We start from the raw sequence: 22743 nt of genomic DNA on the forward strand, positions 1-22743 counted from the left end.
CTGGCCTCTGTCCTGCAGAAAAGAGTCTGGATAATTTAATCTCAGGATGTGCCTGGCTGCTTGTTACAGCTAAGGCATGTCCTGCTGTTGATGTCCTCCATATTTTCCAGCCCTACCTGAAAGTCAGTGTGGATCTGCACCTTTATGTTGCTTGGACAACAAAGGTTCTTGTATTTCAATTTTAGTCATGTAAGTGTTAGCTTAAAAGCTGAGAGGAGATGGAAAGTGTATAAATACATATCAGTGAAATATTGGTTTGCTGGTTTGGTCTTTGCTTTCAGTGACTGGGGATACTGTGAAGGCAGCACCTGTGATCTTTGCTTATAGAAAGCTTCTCTTATCACATGTCAGAGTTTCTTCCAGACCATTAAATAATGGTCATGATAACCAAGTAAGGATTCACCCATATCATTGAGATGTGCTCAAAACTGAGTCAATACACTTTAATCCTTAGATTTTTTGGCAAGCAAAAGCTGCCTTGAGCTAGGCTGGCAAATCCCTACTTGTGCTGAGCATCTCTAATTAAGGGCAGTGGTTAAATTGGGAGCAGACAGTAACCCTCTCTTTCTTCTAGGTTTCCATTCTACTATGAACTCAAAATAGCTTTTGTAGCTTGGCTGCTGTCTCCATACACAAAAGGCTCCAGCCTCCTGTACAGGAAATTTGTTCATCCAACTCTGTCTTCAAAAGAAAAGGTAATCACAAGTGCCTGGGTCCTCTCTGGGTGGAACAGAACTATGGTGTGTTTATTCCAGTCCCTGTATCATTCATTTCCATTGAAGGGTTGAGAGTTGCTGATTCTCTTCCTCTATCATTTGATCCCCTCTTTTTGGTTGATGTTTTTGTTCTTTGTGGTTCTTGTGTTTTTAAATACTGGCATCTGTTCAGTGCACTCACACTTATTAACTCATTTTGGTGCAGTTGAGAAGGTGGGAGGGAGGGGAATAAAAATACCTCCTGAGCTACTTTGCATGTACTGACTGATTATAGTTGGAGTGCTCTGTTGTGGCTGGATATAACAAATAGAGAAACTTGGTCTGGCAGCCAGGACTCCTCAGCTTTGTTCTGCCTAAAACATTGTACAGCAGAGACAAACAGCCCAGGCAGTCTAAAATGGGCTTAGCAAGCACATGCCTAGCTGTGTAGTGTGGTGAAAAAAGGCATGTAGCCTGTTGAGGTCCTCGATTAAAAAATGTCTTGCTCAAATTAAAGATGCTAATTTTGGGAGGGGGACATTACAACTTGGCTATCATCTGCCTGCCTGGGAGATTCCTGTGGCTGTGAACGGGACAGTGTCAGGCAGATCCATTTGGCTCATGAGAATAAATGGACCAAGAGCAGCTATTGTCACATACCAACAGGAAAACTGCTGAGTGAGTAACTGTTTCCTGCGCTGGCAACTTGGAGATGAAAGCTCTCCCTTTAGTCACAGGCAGTGAAGGAGCATTTGGATCTCAGTCCTGTCCAAGAAGGACAGTGGGAATCAATCCCCTGTCTCTGCTTCCCTTTGCTTGTGCTTCTCCCAAGTAGGGCTCGAGCAATTTGAGCTGCCAGCTCTTACCTATGGGCAATAGGGAGAGCAGCCAGCAGCTCCTCACAGCCTCCAGGCCCCACTAACCCAGCACATCCACCAGCTTGAGAGCTAGAAGTCCTTGCTATCATTATCATGCAGACCCCAGTGTCCTGAGGGAGGGACAATAAGGGCAGGAAGCTCCCCAACTGTTTCACTGTAAATTGAGCAGCATCAAAGTCCAGAAGCTCTGGGCCTACTAGTTCCATGGGCATCTGAAGCTGGGCACTGCTGTGATGTGCAGAGATATCCCAGATATTTCTGAGGCCACCTGTCCTGGCCACAGGGCAGTGCAGCTTCAGCTGCCCAGTGTCATCATGTGAGTATTTTTAACTATGAGGCAATCCCATTTGTCTTTGGAGCGCACGATTTGCAAATGGCTATCAGTCCATGTTGCTTAGGCAGAGTTCTCTTGTTCCAGGATCCCAACTTTGGGTCCCAATCTTCCATCTGTAGAATAAGGGTTCTCCAATCCTGCAATAGGAGTTATTGCCTCCCAGCAAACTTTTCCCCTTTGCAAATGTTGGCTGTGAACTTCTTTCCAGCCACAGTGGAGGAGATGGAGGACATCTACCTCCATAAAGTATGACCTGACTCTGCCAAGAGTCTGAGGCTGGGAGCATAAGCCTGAACTTGTCCTTCTTGTGCTTTTTTAATAGTTTGTTTTGTGTTCTGCTCTGGCAGGAGATCGATGACTGCCTCATCCAGGCGAAAGACCGGAGCTACGACGCCCTGGTGCACTTTGGCAAGCGGGGGCTGAACGTTGCAGCCACGGCAGCTGTCATGGCAGCTTCAAAGGTAAAGCTGCAGCTCAGGATTAACATCTCAGGACTCCCTAACATCTTCTCTGCCTCCACTGCCAGCAGCAGCCGCAGTGTGGAGGGAGAGAGATGGTGGGAGTAGGGGTTCTCTCATTATTTTGTGTAGTGACAGGAAAGAAGATGAAGCTCATGAAGGGTAAAAGTTCTTCTGCAAGGCAGACACATAACATAACTGGTGTGTAATTCTCTGCTGGGATGTTGTGTAAGAGTGAATGGGAAGTGCCATTAGTTGCTTTTGCAGGATGAGTGGTTATTGGATGAGGGGTCTCATCTGAAGGGGTGTATCCTATGCTCTCTTCCTGGCTTAGAGCCAAACCCAGAAAATAGCTGTTATCTGTTGTTCCTTTTCTTGCATGAAAGCTGCAAGGACTTGATAACTGCATTTTGGGCTCCTGCCCTCTGGCCATGGGCCTAGAGTCGATGTGCACAGTGTGTTTTGGAGGTGAGACTTGGCTACCAGGCCAAAAGGATAGTTAGAAACATATGGACAAGGAGGGTACTGGTAGTAGGAACAACATGGGAATGGGAGTTGAAGGAAGTTATTTTCCTCTGCCAAATGCTTTTCCTATGACCTAAAGTACATCACTTTAGTATGCCTTGGCCTTACTTCCTGCAAAAATGCAAAATGCATCCTTGGGAGGCCAAATACCATAAAGCTGATAAAGCCTGTTGAAAGCAAGGTATTACAGAAGGGGAGAGCCCAAAGGGTGTGCCATGCACTTGGGATCACAAGGATATGCTAGAGCCAAAAGTTGTCTCCTTTTTCCCTGCCTAGCATTGTGCAGACTATGTTGTCAGGTCTGTCTTCTGAGCTGTTGTTCTTCTGTAGGGAGACTCTTCTCACCCAGGGACTGGGAGATAAACCAAATTTGGACTGAAACCTGGGATAAATGTGGAGCTACGGCAGTGCTGTGTATCATATATCCAATGAAATAACATTTTTGTGATGCCTCCAGGACACTTAACACTTTTGCTGCTGCCATGTAAGCCTGAAGAGTCATAAATAGGCTCTAGGAATGCCAGTTTTGCAGCACTGCCTTTGCTCTGAGCCCCTTGCTACAAGGTGCTGCAGACTGTCTGTGCTAGAGCTGTTTTTAGGACACAGTGAGAAGCTGTGTGTGAATCCCAAAGGAATTCTGGCTCCTGTCTAGGTAGCTCCTGAATATGAGAAGCTCAACAGTAACCCAAACCCACAGTGCCAACCTGTTCCTCCATCAGGACTGCAACAGTGTCTGCATCAGCTGTTCAACTGGAATGAACAGCCAGCACCATGGTTTTTCTTCCTACTGTTCCACTTTTCTGCTGCTTTTCTTAAGACTCTCTCTGCCTTAAAATGTGGCTCCAGTGGCAATGGGGAAGAGAGGGAAGAGTCTCCATGGTACAAGGAAGCTGTTGTTTTTCATAGTTGATGAAACTCCCCTTTCAGTGGTGGAAGAAAACAACTCTGTGACTCATGAGGTATTACTGTATTGCACATCTGCCAACACAACTTGAGAGAAAACTGTTAAGATATTGCAACCTGTGAATGGGCCAGGAGAGTCTTTCTTGCACACTACTTTGGGGAGGGGGAAAAGGATTTGTTAATAAGATTCAGAGGTGGTTATTTAATAGATTGGTTGATTTTTACAACAAAGCGAGGACTATTCAAGTATTTCCTTCAGCCTTGACATTTAAATTTCTCTGAATGTATGAGGGAAAAATAGGATTCCTGGTTTCCTTGGCTACTTTGGCTTGTGGCCTCCAGCAAGTTGTTTGTTTCTGTGTGCCTAAGGGTGCAGCTCCAACAGAGAGTGTGAGCCAATCTGACAGCTCTCCTTCTCCAAAATGGGGTGGTGCTCCAGCTCCCAGGGTGCACCACCATTTTGGACCTACTCAGGTTATCTCTAATCTATCAGAAAGTTAGTCCTGAAAGAAAAATAAAGGGGTTTGTTCTTTTGAGCCCACAAACTTACCTCGAGTGGCTGAGCCACATAAGGAAAGGGATTGAACTGCATTGTGAGGAGCATGGCCAGAGGAAAGGAAAGCAAGATCATCCCTTCCTGGTCTTGGGAAGCAGACAGATTAGCTGTGCTGTCCATGGGAGTACACCCCAGTCTGTTCCCAGTGTAATATCCAGGGATGCTTAAAGCAGCTCCTTGCCCTTCTGAGAGGGAATGTGCCACTGTTCTGGCAGGGAGAGCAGCCTGGTGAGAATTCCAGCCTGCTGTGAGATACAGCTGCTGTGAGTTCCAGCCTGGTGTGCTGCAGGGGTGCTGAGCTGGGGCTCCTCAGGCATCCAGGATGTGACTGGGGGGTGTGGATGTGTCTCCATGTCGCTGTCCCTGCTGCTGGGGAGGGAGATGTTCCCCAGAGAGGAGTGGTGCAACAGGAGCTGTTTCTCTTGCCCTGGATTTTGGCTGCTGTCAACTCCGTGTCAACGCCCTTCCTTGCTCACTTGAGAAGGTATAACTGAGCCAGATTATCCTGCCTCAGAGAAGTGTAAGTGACTAATTATCTGGAAAACACTTTGAACAGACAGATGCCAGACCAGACTGCAGTGCTGTCCTTAGGGGGAAGTTTCCAGGGAAGGAGGAAAGAGAATACTATTTCTAAGGCTCTCATGGCTTTCCCAATGCCAAGATTTAAGGGTATCGAGCTAGTCTGTGATAAGTGTTGAGTGTAGTGGGGAAGTGAGTTCATTTGGTTTCAGCCTTTAAAGGATTGTGTTACAATTGGAACCTATAGAGATGATGATTTATTCAGTAGCACTGAGCTCCTGCACCTTCCATGGAAAACATGGCTTTTTCCAGCAAGTGAATGTGAGGATTATTTACTGCTTCACTTGGATTACTGGGTGAGGAAAAGATGCTTTTGTATGCAGAAATGGACCTTCAGGCTTTGCAAATCAACTTCACATAGTGGCAATACACAGTGAGCTGCTGGGCTGCAAAGGGACTCTGTACAGGTCTGTTTTCAGTAAATTAGCTGAAATCCAAGGGCTTCTATACCTGAGAGAGAGCATGTCTCATGCTGTGCCTAGCCCTGTCCTTTCTGTCTGAGCTGTGATCCATCATGGTCTTTTGTCTTTCATGAGAAGATCTTTGGGCAAGGCCCATCTTTTAATTCTTCTCATCCATCATATTTTTTTAATCTATTCTTTTTGTCCATCATATTTTTTAATCCATCCTGTTTATCCATAATCTTTTTTTTTTGTGCAGTACAATGCATCTGCCTCTCTGATTACCATTGGTGTGTGACAGGCTGCTGCTTGTATATTTACTGCAGGCTAAGATGCTGCAAGCTGTGCACAGCCACACCTTCCTTACCTCTGATCCCCTGTCCCTTTCCCTTTTTTATCTTAAATCCCTATGGTTTTAGTTAGCCAACTGCAGGCTTGTCCTTCCCCCTCCCCCTGCTCTGTTCTGTGTTGAAGCCACAGTTGTGCTAATGCTGGCACAAGCCTGTGCCAGTTCATTTTACAGGCTGAGGAGCTGTCAGTGCCCCAAGCACCCTGGGTCTGCCCAGCTGGCTCACTTGGGTGTTTTCTCTCTCTCTGGAGAGTTTATTTTTGATGCTCACTAGGCAAGCAGAATGTTGGATATCTGGTTTATTGCCCCTGCTAGGTGCTCAACACAGATCTTTTCCCTGCCCCTAGCAGCTCACACCCCCACCAAGGAGCATAATCTCATTTGGGGCTCTAATCCTGTCCTCATCACTTGGTGATTCTGTCACATGTGCTGACTTCAAGTGCGTCAGTCCTAAGTGGTAGGATTAAATGACCAGGCAGTAAATCCTGCTGCTCTTTGTGTGTTTTCAATTAGTTCCAGCTAATTCAGCCATTTCCATTCCTGAAGAGCCCTGACCACCACCATCTTTCCAGCTCACCTTGGTGGAGAGAATACAGGCTTGCTTTTGGGTCACAGCAGAAGGGAGCAGCAGCAGCAGCAGGGCTGTTACAGCCCCAGCCCTGGGCTGCTGCAAGGCCTTGGCCAGGCAGTGCATCCATCAGATGGATCCTGGCCATAAGTGGGCTTTTCACTGCCACCAGTCAGGATTCAGTGGGAGCAGCTGGGACACACATGGCTGCAGCAAGGAGAGGCTCCAGTGGCTTGGAAGCAGCACCAGCCTTCCCCAGCACACCTGTATGTACTCCCTTGCTGTCACCACACTCCCAGCCCTTATCCTCCACCTGTCACCCTGAGCCTGCTACCACCTGCTGCTTTGCCATGTCCCCAGTCCCAACTCCTCTATCCCTGCCCAGCCCTGCCCTTGCCTCCTGTCTTCCTACAACCCACACACACCCACACACATCACCAGTTTTACACTCTTCCCCCAGCTCTCTCACTCTCTCTTTCAAGCTGCTGAGTTTCCCAGATCCTGTTTGGATGTATCCTTATTCCCCACCTTGAACAAACCAATTCTGCCAAGCAGACCCACATCTTTCCCCACTTGAAGACAAACCCTGCTCCCAACCGCTTAACCTTCCCTGAGTTGCAGCCTCAACACTGCTTTTCAAAAGAGATTTGGAGAAAACATCCCATGCCAGCAGATCAGTGTACTGCAGAGGTTTCTGACAATGTACCTCCCCCTGCCTTTCTCCTGCCCTGGTGTAGGGGAGGTGGCAGAGCAGCTGCTGCTGTGCCCATTGCGTGCCTGCTTTTCCACAGGGGCACAGCGTGGTGCTGGCAGTGGGTGCAGAGCCTTGGCAGGAGCAGATAAATGAGGTGGAGGGAGTAGGCACACATGACTGGTGCCAGTGAAAAGCCCATTTGTGCCTAATAAGTGTGAGAAGCAGCCCAGGAGCCTCTGATGGGTGGGGAATGTGGGGAGCCAGCAGTCACTGTGTGTGTTGCTCAGAGGAGCAGGCACACACACAGGCAGGGGGGCTCAGGGTGTGCATCCACCTGCTCAACCAATGCCCTGCAGTGCAGCCTCAGCAGCTCCCAAACCACCTGTCTGGGCTGGCATTTCCATTCTGTTCATTTCTGTTTCCACCCTTGGGCTCACCTTCCCCTGGAGGGTTATAGCTTCATTACCTTAAGGCCCTTTCACCCAAAAAATTAATAAGGAAGTTTTTCAGTGCATTTGCTGGTTTTTAAACCAGGACACTTGGAGGGAAATGCTGGTGATGATTTAGGCTTTATCCTCTTTAGACAAACAGCATCATTTAAATAATTTCTAGTATCCAGCTGGTGTAGCCAGTGCAATTGCCTGAAAATCAATATTTAGATCCCTAGTTTACCATGTGATTTTAGACCTATTTACTGTGGAAACTGGGAGGAAAATACTTGTGTGGGGGAGAGATGCTGCCTTTTGTGACAGAACAGTGGAGAGCTGCACTTCTACTTGAGCTGGGAGAGGGAGGCAGGGGTGGGGAGCATCCTTTCCCTTAAGATGCTTGATAAAGCCTCTTTGTAATGATTAGATCCCAATGCTCAGAGGGAGAGTGCTCCTTTGCTGAGCAAACACATGGGAGCACAGTTCTGACCAATGTGCTTAGCACCACATCTGTGATGGGCCCATCATGTGCCCTCATCAGTACCATGGCCTAGAGCTGCAGAGGTCAGCAGTGATTTAGAGTTCACATCTGAGAAGCCTCTGGGGACACTTTGCTGTGATCTCAGAGGGGCTGAGCTTGTTGCTTTTGAAAGTAGCTTTTTTAAAAGGATCTCCATTGGAGATCCAAAATCAAAGATCTTGGAGCTATTTTACACCAATAAAGAGAAACAACAAATGGCTTTCTTAAAATATATGGTACCATGCCACTGATTACAGTACTTTGTGAAGTATTCCTGTCATGTGTGATGCATCTTTTATTCAGAAGTCTTTAAGAATCTGTTTTTCACAAATCTATAGGATTCCAATGCTGTTTAAGTTATAATCCAGGTAACTCTTTCCAGTTTCTCTTTCATGGCTGTTTGGTTGGTGTCTCCAACAAGCAAACAACACTCACTGAATGCACAGGACAGCAGAACCAAAAAATAAATTTATACAGAGAGATAAGTGTGGGAGAAACAATAGCAAAGAGTTCCCTGGAGAGGAAATTAACTGCACAAACAAAAAGGGTGGATGAAATTACATTTCCACCATCAACATTAACGTCAGCTGGTTTCCCTTTGAGTCTTTGTTACTGTCTGACATTTCCAAGCAGGTAGCTCTTCCAGACTAGGCATGGCACGCAGGCCCTGGCCATAAATAAGGATATTGCTTGTAGGATGTTTGTGTTCATATGGTGGCAGAAGCAATTTACTCCTTCACTCATGTCTGTGCTCAGCCCATAAAGGTGATGGTTCTGCTCAAGGCCTGCCTGCAGCCAGACATGAGGAAGCTTCTGTGTGCAAACTCCTGCTCACTGAGCAATTCCCCACTGTCACCCTACTGCTCAGGAGAACTGTCAGTCACTAAAATGACTGCCACGTGTCCCTCACATAATCCTGTGTCTAAATTAGTCATTAGGCCTGACACTGGGGATTTCTCCAGTGGGAAGCATCAATCAAGTGCAAGGAGTGGAGTAGCAGCCCATTGTGTTTATAATTTGCTTTAATCTTTAAAAACACATGTTAGGTGACACCTTGTCAGCTGGGGTTGTGGAGTGGTTTCTCCATATCTCTCTGGGGAAGCTGAGGAAGGGGGGACCTGTGTTCAGGTTCTGTCCACAGGTGGGTGTCCCTGCTCTTTATGTGTATGTGAGTCCCTGCACATGGTGCCCAGTGTCATGCTCATGTCTCACCTCGATTACTTGTGCTTCAAATAGATCTTATTCTCAAAGCCTTTATGTGTGTTGCCACAATGGCTCTCTTTTTTCCCTTTGCTAGGTCTCTCAGCTACTCCATTTACACTTGTATTGGGACCAGAAAAAAGGGCAGGTAATCTGCTGAGTGCTTTTACTAACCCCTAACTAATGTCTGCTCCCTGTTAGACTAGTTGTTAGACTAGTTGTTAGACTAGTTTGGACTGTTTTCAGCTGAGATTGGTCTGAGGCCAAATGCTGTCTGCTCTGCTTCCAGTGGGTAGATCCTGCGTGCTGAGCTTTAAAAGCCTGTCCTTGATCTCATCAGCAAATTGCCTTCCAAGTCCTCTGCTGGCAGTGGAAGAGATTCCAGCTCCAGGCAGGGAGCTTTTACATGGAACACTCATTTAACTGGGCTGATTGCTGCTGTGTGTGCTGCTGTGCTCTCACTAATGGATGAAGGGAGCCTCTCTCCCTGTGCTGGGGTCCCTGTGAGGATGGTTGGGGTTGCAGTGGAGCTTTTGAAGGATCTCTGGCAGGTGTGGTTGGGGCAGTCCTGCTGACACCACAGCCCCAGCTGGCATCCTGGGAATGTGCTCTACACCTTGTGTGGGCAGGATGGAGGCTGCAACGTGCATGCAGACATCTGTGGGGGAGAACTGCTAACCACAGTCACAGCAAAAAGAGAGGAGAGCATTAACAGATTGAGGATTGTGCTGGAAGTGTGCTGAGTGTGACTTAGTGTTCCCTTACTTGTCCATTAACTGCTGATCCTAAGGGACAAAAGGCCAGGAGGTGCCATCCTGCAGTAACACTGAGTGTATTAAAAGCTTCTCTTTTGTGACTTGGCAGTCTTGGGTTCCTGATTTGTCATGCTGTGTCATAGTTTTCAGAGCTGCAAAATGGAATTTGTAGGTATTAGAGGTGTTTTGAAGCCTAAATAATGTTAACAGAATTCTTTCATATTTTCAGACTGAAGGAATGATAAAATCTAGACACTGTTATTTGTTTATATTTAGATCATATTCAATGGGACTGTTATATAAATTGCAGATTTTTAAATTATGTGCTTATTTTTATGTACTTTAACTACCTACATACACAAAGTATTTATAATGAATAATTCCATTGAATGTAAACCCATTTTTTCCCAGACTCCTAAATTTTCCTTTAAAAGCTTCAAATGGGAATGCAGAGACATTATAAAATGGCAAAAAAATTTAAGACAGTCCCAGCTCTTTTTGATGGAGTGCCTTTTACAGTGCTTGTCACAATGCAGATGTCAGCTTTTTGAAAGTATTTCTGATCCTTCCAGGCAAATACTGGTTGCATCAGTGTTTGTGCTCTGCACCCAGAGAGGTTGATGTTTGTTTTTGGAGATGATGATGGTGATATCTGCAACATGAAGAGGAAGGCAGTGTGCAGGTTGCTGGCTCTGGAAGCTCATTGTTTTAATACTGTTTTGTCATAGTCTTTAAAGCAAAAAGGAGAGAATGTGCTAGATGTGGGTGAGATAACAATGTCTATACTACTGCCATTTTGACCAAATTAAATTTGATACTTAAATTAGTTTTAGATTAATTACTTTGCCATGTGGATGGGAGCTTTAATTTCACTTAGAATCAAAAATGAGCTTCTGCAGCTTGTCTTGATGGCCAATGCCTTCAAACTGTTGGTGCAATCATGAATCTAAATAAGGTTAATATCAAGTGATAGCAGTGACTGGGCAGGGAAATTACCATGTCCTTTTTAGTATTTGTCTTTTATCCTATTCAGTAGCACTGAGCCCTGGCTCTTCCCTGTAAAAAGAGAACTTGTGGGGTTGGTAGATCCTGGGGAAAGGAAGCCTGAAGAGCTCCACTTTCAGTCTGTGCTGTACCTTCACCTATGGGCATGATCAGATAAATTTGGGGAGTGCACTGTAGTGATCAGGGAACAGAGACATCTCTGTTCCCACCTGTGTTCCCCAGAACCTCACTGTCTGTAAAATCAGAATTGCCATGCCCACAGGAGTGGTCCACGTCTGAAGAGAAGCTGGATGAGAAGTTGAGTCCAGGCAGAGAGTCTTGTGCCCAGGGAAGTTAAGGCTCATTTTTCCAGCACCATTTCTTGCTTGTGTCCTCTAAAGTCCCCAAAACACAGGTCCCACCCTGCCAGCACAATCATCCTGGCAATTGTTGGTGCTCAGTGAGGAGGAGAGAGAGGTGGTGTCATCCTTAGTCCCACGGCCCTCCCAGTCACAGTTTTTAGGAGGCTTTGTAATAACATTGAGCTGTTTCTCTGCTGACACAGAAATGGTGTTACTACAGCTCCTGGCATGATGCTGTCACGCTCTCTAGGATAAAACTAGCCCAGATCTATAGGGATGTGCTGCAAACATGCTCTGGCCTGCAGCACAGGCAGAGCTTCAGGAGCTGGATCCCCTCTCTGTGCTGAAATTCCTGGGATATCTCTCATGTCTGTAGCAGTTGGAAGAGCATCTGCATGATCATGGCCACAACAGTAAACAAAAATCCCCCAAACAGCTGCTCTTCATCTTCCACATGATTGTTTTAACAAAACACAGCCCAAAACATGGGCTGTGCTAAATTTATTCTGTCGAGAAATAAAGCTATTAACTTGTTATTTTCTTTTGTTAATAAAAGAGAAATATTTTTGTGGAACAATAAACATTACATCTGGATAAAGTCTCAGCTCTGCAAACCCTCACCATGCTGGCTTTTCAAAATGTTTGTGATTTCATATACACCAGCTGCTTATGTGGCAGAGAAATAAAGGTTGGTAAACAATATTTTCCATATTAGTCTGAAACCATCCCCATTCTGTGATAATTTCTGTCACATTTCTATTTGGGGTCAAGTAAAAATATGGTAATTGGGAAAGAACTGTGAGTGTCACACTGTATTCTAGGAGCAAATAAATCAAGTCTATCCCTACAAAGGCCAAAAAAAAGGAAATGGAACTCTGCAGGTTTTCACAGGTGTTCAGTGCCTTCACTCAGCCCTAGCCTTTGCTGTTCTTGCCATTTCTGATATTTGGAAAATTGCTTCATAGAATGTTACGAACAGTAACAGTAATATTTTGCTATAGCCTGTTTTATAAACAATTTTTATTGTTGCTTTTAGAAACTCAGGTTAAATTAAAGCAAAAATTAAGAAAAGGCAATTTTAGTTCTTTTTTTCCTGGAGAAAGTCAAAGTTGTTTAGTTCAGCTGCTTCAGTCTGTGCTCAAGGCTCTGTATTACCACTGATGTAACAGACCCATAGATGACAGGCACATCTCAGGTCCCTGTTTCAAAGCTCTCCTGGGCCCTTTGATCATTCCATGCTGCTCTGTCACAAGGTGCACTGCAAGAATATTAACACATCTTCTCCATTTTCAGTGTGCTGGTGTCGTCTTCCCTGCCAGGTTGGTCTGACACATGAATCTCATCTCTAACCTGACTCATGTCCGCACACATGAATTGCTGGCTGGAATGGAATGGAATTTGGGTTAGCTGGCTGAGCAGAGCAGCTGGGGGGAGCTGAAAAGCCTGAGCCCTGCTGACACTTGAGCTGGGTGTGAGGGAGGAATACGGCACTCGAGTTACAGCTCATCAGTTGCTAACCCTCTGGCTTTGCTGGCCCAGTCATTCTGCAATAGCAAAATGTTATTTAATGGTCAGCTTGCTCTCACTGGAGATCTGCCTGTTGTAATCAGGCTGCAGGGTAGGATATCTTGTGTTGGCTTTGAATCAGTCACTGAGAATTTGGTGTCTGTGCAGGAATTGAGTGCAGGTTCCAAAACCCATCCAGAGCTGCACTGAGCTCTGGGCAGATGAGATCTCACCCAGCTGAGCAGCCATGCAAGGCAACTCCAGTTACCAGCCCAGAAACATTTGCAGAGTAAATGTAGCTTGCACTGGCCCAAGAGGATTAACTGGAGATGCCTCCTGGAGTGAGAACATACCCCAAGAGTGGTTCAGCCACTGGCAGGAGTAGCCAAAATTCAGGCACCAACTCTTGTGCCATGCTAGAGAATGCAAGGACAGAGGTGAGAGTTTAGCAAAATATAAATTCTAAGGACTCCACTGCCATGCCTATAAAATCAGCAACATAATATGTCTTGGTATTTAAGCAAAGAAGCCCCATCAATTTAATTTAAAATACTTTCAAAAGTAGAATAGGCTGGTGGGAAAGAGCTAAATGTGGAGTTGAGAAGGAAATTTGAACTCATTTTTCTTGTACAAAAAGCTTCAGGCTGAAAAGTTGGAGATTACTGGTCTGTCTCTTTTCTTGAATGTAAAAAGTGCAGACTGTCACCGTGGCTGGAGGGATCAGCACCTGATGCCCTCTCTACTTAGACACCCTAAAAATAAGGTGCTGAGGAATTTATATGAGGTAGAGGCACTGATTTTCCTCTATTGTGCATGCAGAATTTCTGAAGTGGTGTTGATAAATCAGCAGGTAAATTATTGCTTTGCCTTCCCAGTGGATCAGTGCAGAGGGGACAGGCAGTGTTGCCCAACAGCTTTAGCTGGAATGTGTCCAGTCTTGCTTTGATTGTGGATGTTCAGGATGAGTCCTGAACCTTTCTCTGCCAGAGCAGCTCCAGAGTGAGCTCTCCACTGGCCTTGCCTGCACCCTGGGTCAGGATGTCAAAGCTGCAGCCCAGAAGGGAGCAGTGCTGGGTTCTGGCCCAGCCCAGCCCTGTCCTGGGGCAGTGGTCAGGCTGTGCTGCTTGGACAAATACAAATCTAGATGAAAGTGGTGGGTGAATTGCTACAGGCTGCCTTATCTTTTTGTTAAACATGACAATATTTACTGTCTGTTATTTGCCTTCTTTCTGATTTCATCTCAGTCAATCAATCAGTTGAATTTTTCCTAATTTACAGTTGCAGAAAGAATGTTAGAATCAGGCTCTCTGTGTTTACTTTAGTATTTTTTCAAGGCTATGTGCCATGAAGTATCTTTCAGATCCTCCCCCCTCAATAAAATGTTAAAATAGAAATGTAATTTATGTAATCACTTATGCAGTTTATATTCTGAATGTCATTTAATGTAGCTCAAAAGTTCTGTATGAATTGATTTTTCTGGTGTTCCTACTTTATGGCTGTGGTGTAGTATGAGAGTTACAGAATACTTACAGTCAACCTTTTGATGTAATGCAGTTTTAATGGAAAGTGTCACTTAACCAACCCATCCTTTACAGTTACATTCCTTTCACCAAGGAATATATTTGTTGTCAGATTGAGAATTAGTGTAAAAAGAAAGAAAAATATTGCATTAGTTAATTTCTTCCTTAAGCTGCATGAAAAAAGCATTATTATTTTTCTTGAAATTTAACAATATTTTTTAATTACTTTAACATTTCAATTTTTCTGTGTTCTGGAAATGTTGTGTATTGCTGAGAGTGGCTGGGTGAATATCATCATAGATGGTTAACTTTAAAAGGGAGTTATTTTGATGCAGGCCATTTAATTGTGATTCTGAATTCAAGCATCTGTTTGGCTCATTCCTAGGGAAGGAAATTACCTACTGGAAAGATAAAGCAACACCCTGCTCCTTTACACATGGCTGTCACTGTCATATTTTCTGAAAAATCCCTTCGCCAGGATTTCTTCTCCTGGGAAGCTGAGAAGCCTCAGAGAAAAATGAAAACAATAATTATCTGATTGCTTCTCCTGTTTTGCTGCTTTGGAATGTGTTTGGAGATTGTTTACCAACTGGTCATTGTTTGATCAGTTTCATGTGAATTGTTTGAACTTAATGGCCAATCACTGTCAGGCTGTGTCAGGACTCTGGAAGAGAGAGCCACAAGTTTTTCATTATCATTCTTGTTAAGCCTTCTGTCTGTATCCTTTCTCTATTCTTTAGTATAGTTTTAGTACAGCATTCTATAATAAAATTGATATGATATGATATGATATGATATGATATGATATGATATGATGTGATAACAAATTAGCCTTCTAAGAACATGGAATCAGATTCACTCATCTCTCTCCTCGTTGGGGTTGCCTGCAGATTCAACACACAGCCAAGGCTGCTCTGTGCTCACATCACTGCAATGAAGAATCAGAGTTGTTTGCCACAGAACCACTCCAAAAGGAAGAGCCAAGAGAGGGAATGATGCTTTTAGCAACACATTTTTGTCATCTCTAGGTCACTGGACCACACAATTTTTTTCTCTTCCTATTGTCCTGATGGATTTCAATGAGAAAGAGAGAAAAAGTCTCAAAATATTGGATTTGACTTTGTGTTATTGACTTGCTTGTTTCCCTAGGGACAGGGAGCCCTGTCTGAGAGGCTACGGAGCTTCAGCATGCAGGACCTGTCGAGCATCCGTGGGGACAGCAGCAGCACCGTCCCTCCCTCGGTCACTGTACGGACAAGCAGCAAACAGAGCCACCCAAAACCATCCAGAAGTGCATCAGAAGGCACTGGCAGCTCAGGTAAGTGCCAGTGTTATTTTCAGTGCTGTGCTCTCTGGAATATCACACTGTTCAGTGAAGTCATGCCCTTGGCAGGGACAGAGAGAAACGGACACTGCAGGCAGCACATACCAGAATTCCCAGGACACAGACGTGCTCTTGGGTCTCTTGGCACTTAGGAGAAAAAAAAAAAGATCATCATTTGATGGTTACTATTCCTGGCTGGTACTGAGGATGAGACTTGAGTGTGCAGAGAAGCCAGACTCAGTCTTTGCAACCTGAGCTGGAAAGTTGGGCTGAGGGCTGCAAGCCATGCTGAAAAAACTGTGTCTCCTAAGGACAATGGTTTGTTTTATAATTCTGAAAGAATAAAGGGAAGAAATATCATGCTGCAAATAAGATCCATTTCTGAGGATTCAGGTAAAAAAATTATTTTAAGGACAATAGTTTGTTTTCTAATTCTGAAAGAACAAAAGGAAGAAGCATCATGCTGTAAATAAGATCCATTCTTGAGGATTCAGTTAAAAAATGTATTGTAAGCTTGGTTAAAGAAATCTTTTTGAGTCCAAATCCAAAACATTTCATTGGAGATAGCTTTGCAGATTAGATCTCAAAAAATGAGACATGGAGGGTTATCCCAAGGAGGTGGCTCCAGATGGTTTTTGGGATTCCCACACACCACCAAGGATCACTCAGCTCCAGGGCTGTGATGAGAAGCCATGGAAAGTTGCAGGCGTGTGGCACTTGGGAGCTTGTGAAACATATGCTGGCAAGTCAGAAATTCAGCAGTTTCAACTTGTGTGTGCTGAGGTCTGTGCAAACACTTGCACTGTTTCAAACCTGGGTAGCTGCAACCCCTTCTAATTTGCTTTAGTTTTGGAATGGTATTAGAAATGTCTTGTCTCATGTTTCCTAAAGAGTATCCTTCAAGCCTTTTACAAATTCTGTCAATCAGACTTCTCCTTTTTTTTTTACTATTATCTGTTGAATACATTTTCTTTATTGGTAAATGGAAATGTTGGTGCACAGTGATTTTATTCTCATCTTTATATAAGGCCTTGAGTACACTTCTCTTAATGTAATCAGTCTGAAAATAAAGTGTTCACACACAGAATATAAAAGTCTTTAAAAAGTCACATATGTAGACAAAAATAAATAATGACACAAATAAACCATAATTTGCTTATCTTAGTTCCACATTGAGTAGAGCAGCCTTTGTAGTTTTGCTCTTGAGACAGTGAAGTCAGCTCACCTGGCCACAAACCCCTATCTCAAGACCCTAGAGTTTTTTATTTTGGTCTGGTTTTGTGTCCATAGTGCACAAGGATCTCTCAGAATGAATCTCTGAAAAATTGTTCGTAAATATTTTTAACTCAAGTCTAAGTGTTTATCACAAATCTTGGATTCAAGTAATTTGATATTTTGAGTTTAATTTTTTTAAAACGGAAACTGCACAAATTTGCAAAATCTTCCAAGACCTCTATCTGTGCCGTCTCATTTGTTGGTTTCATTGAGGTGCCTCGTTCTCCACCTGCAGAGAATACAAAGAGACTCCTCCTGCAGGTGGTGGGAGACTCCAGCTGTGAGCTTTGCTCTCACTTTTGATCACAGGAAGGGAAAGATCCAGTTCTGCTCTCTGCAGTCCTTGTGCTGTTTCATGTGGGCACCGTTGTGTGTAACCAGAATGTCTGGAGGGGAGAACTGATCAGAGTCAGCTGTCATGTGTGTCTGTGAGTGTGAGACTGTGATGTGCCAACCGCACTGTGCCACATCCTGGGGGCCATGTTCTGCTGAGATGGCACTGCTCTGGGCACACTAAGCCCAGACACAGCTCCATCACTCCACCTTTCATATTTGTTTAGTTGGAGAGTTGGACATCAGCAAGGGACAGACAGAATTTGCCTCTGCCCATTTAGCGTGCTATATGTACATGGAATGTGTGATGTGTGCATGTGTGAGAATGGGTGTGAGCAGTCACTGCAGAACAGCAGGCACACAGCCCTGTCTCCTGTCTCAAAGCCCTCAGATGGCATAAATGTCCCTGTCAGATGTCCCCACTGCCTCACAGAAACACTGAACTCCTCTGATTTTTACCTGCTTTAGAAATAGTGGGACATAGTCAATTTGACATCAGATGGAGTCATCAAAAATGACCCAGGCTATGTTTGGCATGAAGGTGTTCACATTTTAAATAGACAACTTTTCTTGTGAATTACAGAACCTGCCTTGTACTTCTGTTTTCCTGATGCTCTATTACCTCTTACATCAGCAGCCTGTCGCCCAAACACTTAAAGTAGATAATTTTGTTTTGATTTTTTTTTCTTTTTAGAGGTAATTCCCTCTCTTTTTTCTTTCCATCCTAGTCCCACTGCAAATCCACAAATTATATTAGCAACATTAATAAAAGAACCAACAAAAAAGGAAACCTCTTACCCTTTCCTTCTGTAAATACTTCATTCCTGGTGTTCCAAGAGAAGCCTTAAAATAGGAGGATAATGATTCCCAAAACAAAACCTAAAGTTTTATATAATTCAAAGGAGGCTTATGTTGATTGTCCTTGACTGCTGCCAGCTAGAATTGTGCCTGCTCCTTGATCTCTTTGTGACCACACTAATTAAGGGGATTAGCTGAGGGCTGGACTTACAGGTTATGCTCACAGTGAAAAACACAGAGCCACGTTCTCACCTGGTGTGGTTTCTCTGACAAGACAGCAGAGCTCAGTTTCTGAGAGGTAATAGCCTTGCTATTATAGAATTTTAGATTAAGCACTCAGGAAACAAAACCACCATCCCTTTTTGATGAGAGCTCTGAAACTCCCATGGTTACAATTAAGGTATAGCTGGAACAATGATGTCTGAGCATAAAAATGCATGTGAACTGAATTAGCCAATAAAAGCTAAAGCCCTGTCATCAGACAGGACCTGGCATGGGGGTGCTGAGAGCTGACCCCACCTGAGAGCAGAGAGGGCTCTTTGGGATGAGCTCAGAGTTGTTTATGTGGCTCCCATGCCCTGAGCAGTGGGCACACAGCCAGACCTGGGGTGGAACTTGGTGTTGTTCGTTCCAATCCTCCTGTGTGACTGTTGTGCTTAAGAGCAGATGTGACATCTGAAATAAAGTGTTTTGGAAAGACAGGGGCATGGGGAGTGGTCTGTTGTCTTCCCTGCACAGAAGGGAGTGATAAAATTCAGTTTTGTTGGTATTAAAACCCCCAGCCCCCTGTGAGCACCAGCAGTGGTTCAGGTCTGGTTTCACACCCCTGGGCATGTTTCCAAGCCCACTGAAGCATGAGGAAAGGCTCTCCTGACACCAGTGGGCTGTGGCTGTGGCCAAAAGCTGGCTGCAGGACCAGGCTGCACAAACACTCGTCCTGTTTTGTTTCCACTGCTGTTATTTTTGTCATGTGAATGGTGCTGCTTAGATGGATTTGTGATTCTTTGAATCCCCTCTTGACACAAAGTACTGTGTGAAGAGTTTGCCATTTTGTAACAACCTCATGCAGATACAGCAAAGGGGGTTTTTTGCCTGCTGAAGAGTTTCTTATGACGACAAGAAATAGAATAAGCAGGAGCTGCCTTGAGACACCTTTACCTTTTTCTGTCTTTGCTGCCTTTCAGTGGCAGTCAGTGCCTGTCCATTGTGCAGCTCTGCTGTGAGCATGGTCCTTCTGCAGGAGTGGGACTGCTCAGCACACAGTGGGCTCTAGGTGTGCCCACTCATCCCAAAAAGACCCTTCTCCTCCTCCTCACACCCACTCAAAAGCCACACCCAGATAACATGGAGAGGCACAGGCTGCTTTTGCCATGATTTATGGGTGGCTGCTGACCCCCCAAACAGCACATCCCCACAAACAGCTCCAGGGAAACGTGCACACCTTCCTTTGATGGGCACCAAGGGCACACAGTGAGCCCCTTCTTCCACACAGCAGGCCCAACACCTCTGCATCTGATTTTTCACTTCACTTTTGGTTCAGCATTTCTCAGTTTATTGTCCTGGCACTCAGATGATGGACTGTGACATTTTACTCAGTGCCTGTTCCAACCTGTGCCCTTTCCACAGGCAGAACTGTCTCTTTCCTTTGGGAACTGTAAATGTCATGTGGCTGTGCATTGTTATGGAAAACTCTAAATTCCAGAACAATATCTCCAAATATTTTTCAAGGGAATCCTGTTGTTCTGGCAAGTGTCCAGTAACAATGCACATACAGACTTGTCTTTATTAACAGGAGCTTTTGCACTTCTTAACTTTATAGCATTACCTTAATTTGTGCTGCATCACAGGAGAGTCAGTGTGCAGAGCTGATGCTGCCTGGGGCAGAGGATCACAAACAATGCAGCCATCCTCTGTATTGCCCAAACCCAGAGTTCTTTCTGCTTAAACTTGTCCCAGGCTAAGATCATTATTATCTGGAATGATTTCAAAGCAGAAATGGATAGTGTGCTTTCTGATACTCTCCATTCCTCTGAGCAGGAGAGAATCAAAGCTGTTTTTTTGGTCTTGTGCTGAAGGACCAAAAGCTTTGCAGTACAGAATAAAGGTGGGGGACCATCAGCAGTCAGGATGTGTTTGGGTATTCAGTGCCCATCAACCTAGAAAGATGTGTGAGAACAACCCAGAGATATGTTGTCTGAACTCCCAGAGAATAAACTGTCATAAAACTGTGATCAGCTTCCTTCTGTGTGAGATCAGAGGCTGAACCCACAGCAGATCTCTTGAGGAAGCCCATAGTTCCACAGCAGCATCCAGCCAATGTGAGGCAGCACTCCCACTAAAAGGTGTAACCCAGCTGCTGGACTCTGGCCCATCTCTCTTTTCCTTTGGATACATTTAAATCCTATTTTATGGGCTGACCCCAGTCAAGGAATTGGTTCAAGTTAAATGCTATCTCTTGCTTCCAGGTTGCTCTTGACCTGGGTCAGATCCTCAAGCCAGTGGAGAGCAGCAGCAATGGGACAAGGAGGTGGAGGCCAGAGTGCAAGGGACAGTGAGACATCTGCTCTCAATGGTGCTGCTTTAAAATGACTGTGAAACTATAGAACTTCCAGTGTCTCCAGTGCAGGATAATCATAACTAAAAAAAAATAACACAGAGCTCAAACCCTTTTCTTCTTTAATGTGGAGTCATTGTTGCCACTGTGAGCATTAAATTGAAAGGCTCAGACTGGAAATTTAGGCTGTTTCCTGGAACACAAACTGTGCTCAAGATGAAGCTGTGAACTTCACACATGTTCATGAACAGTTATGAATCACCTGCTTTCACTGAAGGGTGCAATGCAATTCCCCAGACTGCTTTCATTCTTATGGCAATTCCATCAGGATATTAATCTCCTGGTTTAGGAAGATCAGGGATGTGTGGGAAAATTTCTTTAGAGGCTGTGTGAGTGGTTGCAGCAATCTTCTTGTAGATTCTAGAATTCTTGTAGACTTTGACAAGAATTCTAAACCTGCTGGAAGAATCCAGGCACACAGCCTTACAAATCCCAGCATTGCACCCTGTGTTTGTTATCATACAGCCTTTTGCACTGGGTTGTGCATCCATGCTCCCATTGCTTGTCCACGTTCCCAGATCCCTCCACTCAGGAGTTAATTCTGTTCAGTGGTCTGAGAACAGCACCAGGGAGCTGAGCCTATCTAAGCCCCATCCTTAGCACCCATATGGACACAGCCTGGGGTGAGGCACATTCCTGAGTCTGTGCTCCATGCTGCTCATCTCCCTGTGCACACCAGGGCCTTGAAGTGCACTTCAAAGTGGTGCCAGGTGCTTTCTAAGAGTGAGTGGCTTCACAATGAGTTCCTAACTCTCAGCTCCTCTTCCAGTGTGCACGTGTTGCTCGGTGTGCCGACTCCTCAGAGGTGAGTGCTGGATTTCCTGTGCCCTGGTATCCATGCATCCCTTTTGGGCATGGCTGCATTCCCCAGCCTGGCTTGCTCCTGATGCTCTTGCTCACTGGGTTTCCTAACACCAGGGGGGCAAAGCCAGGCTGTGAGTGGGTTTGGGAGCTGTGTGTGTGCTCATGGCAAGAATCTCAGTGCTTCTCACCGTACTGACCTGTGCTACCCAAGGATGGGGATTGTTCCTCTGGAGAAAAACTTCATTCCTTTCTCTTCTAGAGGATGTGCCATGTCCTTGCTATGCAGTGTCACTCCTCTGCCCCTAGTGCTGGTGTGTAAATCCACTGGGAATGCAAGAGCAAAACCTCACCAGCCCTGTTTTGCTGTGTTCCCTAAGGATTGGCACATGTTTCTCCATTGGTGGAGAGGACATTTGTGTTTGGGGTGAACAGGGTATGTAGCAAATCCCAGCAGCAGACCCTGGTAAGACAAAATAGGCTTGAACTGACTCTCCCTGATTCAGTCTTTGGCAGAAGCACTTTTGAAAAATGTCCCCACTGTCCCCAGCATTTATTGTGTTTACAAACGTTGGAGAGCAGTGAATGGTTTAGCTGCTGGTGGTCTTTTCAGTGCTGTGCCACTTAGCTGGGTTGCTAAGAGCCCAGACATGTCACTTCTGCATTTTTTCCCAGTGGCAGATGAAAGGAGTGGGAGAACTCCAATTTGGGCATGCCAGAGGATGGGACTGCCAAGCAGCTTGTCTGGGGAGAAAAAAGAAATGCAGACTGGCAGTGTCTCATGTTGGTGGAAGCAAAAAAACCTTTGTAAACTCCTTTTCTTCTCATCTCATGTGCTTTTTGTGTATTTTGCACACTAATCAACCTGGAGACAGCAGCAGAAGGACTAAAGGATCACAGTGCTGCAGCCTGTGCTGCCCCAGAGCCCTGTGCAGTGCTGCTGCTTGGAGCCTGATGGTTCCAGCCTGGCACAGCCTCCTTGCACCCTGCCTGGGTGGCAAACCCGCCCTCGTATCTGATTTGTTACCCCTCCTTTTCTGTGAGGGTGAGTGTGCCATTGTGCAGGACAAGGAAGCATGTTTAAGGTGGTATCTGTTGAAACAACACTTGTATTCACAGGGCATTTTATTAGAACTCTTCTAATTTTAGCCTAAACCTATTTTATGGATTTGACTTCAAAGTGTTATTTATAAAAAGAATCACTGAATCCTCATGGGCTTAAAAGTCATGAGGTAATCTTAGGAAAGTCTTTTAAGGATGCTAAAGCAGCAATCAGTCCAATATGTTTATGAATTGGACCCAAAGTAATTTGGACCTTGTTGAAATTGCATCCCCTATCTTTCACATCAGCTTGTTTTACTATTCCTGCCCCCTCTCCAGCAT

General features: G+C 45.0%; 1 protein-coding gene across 2 annotated transcripts in view; it reads left to right on the forward strand.

Moving 5' to 3' along the window:
• REEP1 (receptor accessory protein 1) overlaps positions 1 to 22743 on the forward strand; it is a 67864-nt gene that overhangs the window by 31967 nt on the left and 13154 nt on the right. Inside the window, exons 4-7 of one of the 2 annotated variants that reach the window (XM_030947747.1) lie at positions 575 to 695; positions 2255 to 2368; positions 15365 to 15533; positions 21329 to 21364. In XM_030947747.1, coding sequence (XP_030803607.1) covers positions 575 to 695; positions 2255 to 2368; positions 15365 to 15533; positions 21329 to 21364 — 440 coding nt within the window. The remainder of the gene's footprint in view (positions 1 to 574; positions 696 to 2254; positions 2369 to 15364; positions 15534 to 21328; positions 21365 to 22743) is intronic. The other variant, XM_030947746.1, reaches the window with a different exon arrangement.

Source organism: Camarhynchus parvulus, chromosome 4 (genome assembly GCF_901933205.1).
Source record: "Camarhynchus parvulus chromosome 4, STF_HiC, whole genome shotgun sequence".
Taxonomy (NCBI): domain Eukaryota; kingdom Metazoa; phylum Chordata; class Aves; order Passeriformes; family Thraupidae; genus Camarhynchus; species Camarhynchus parvulus.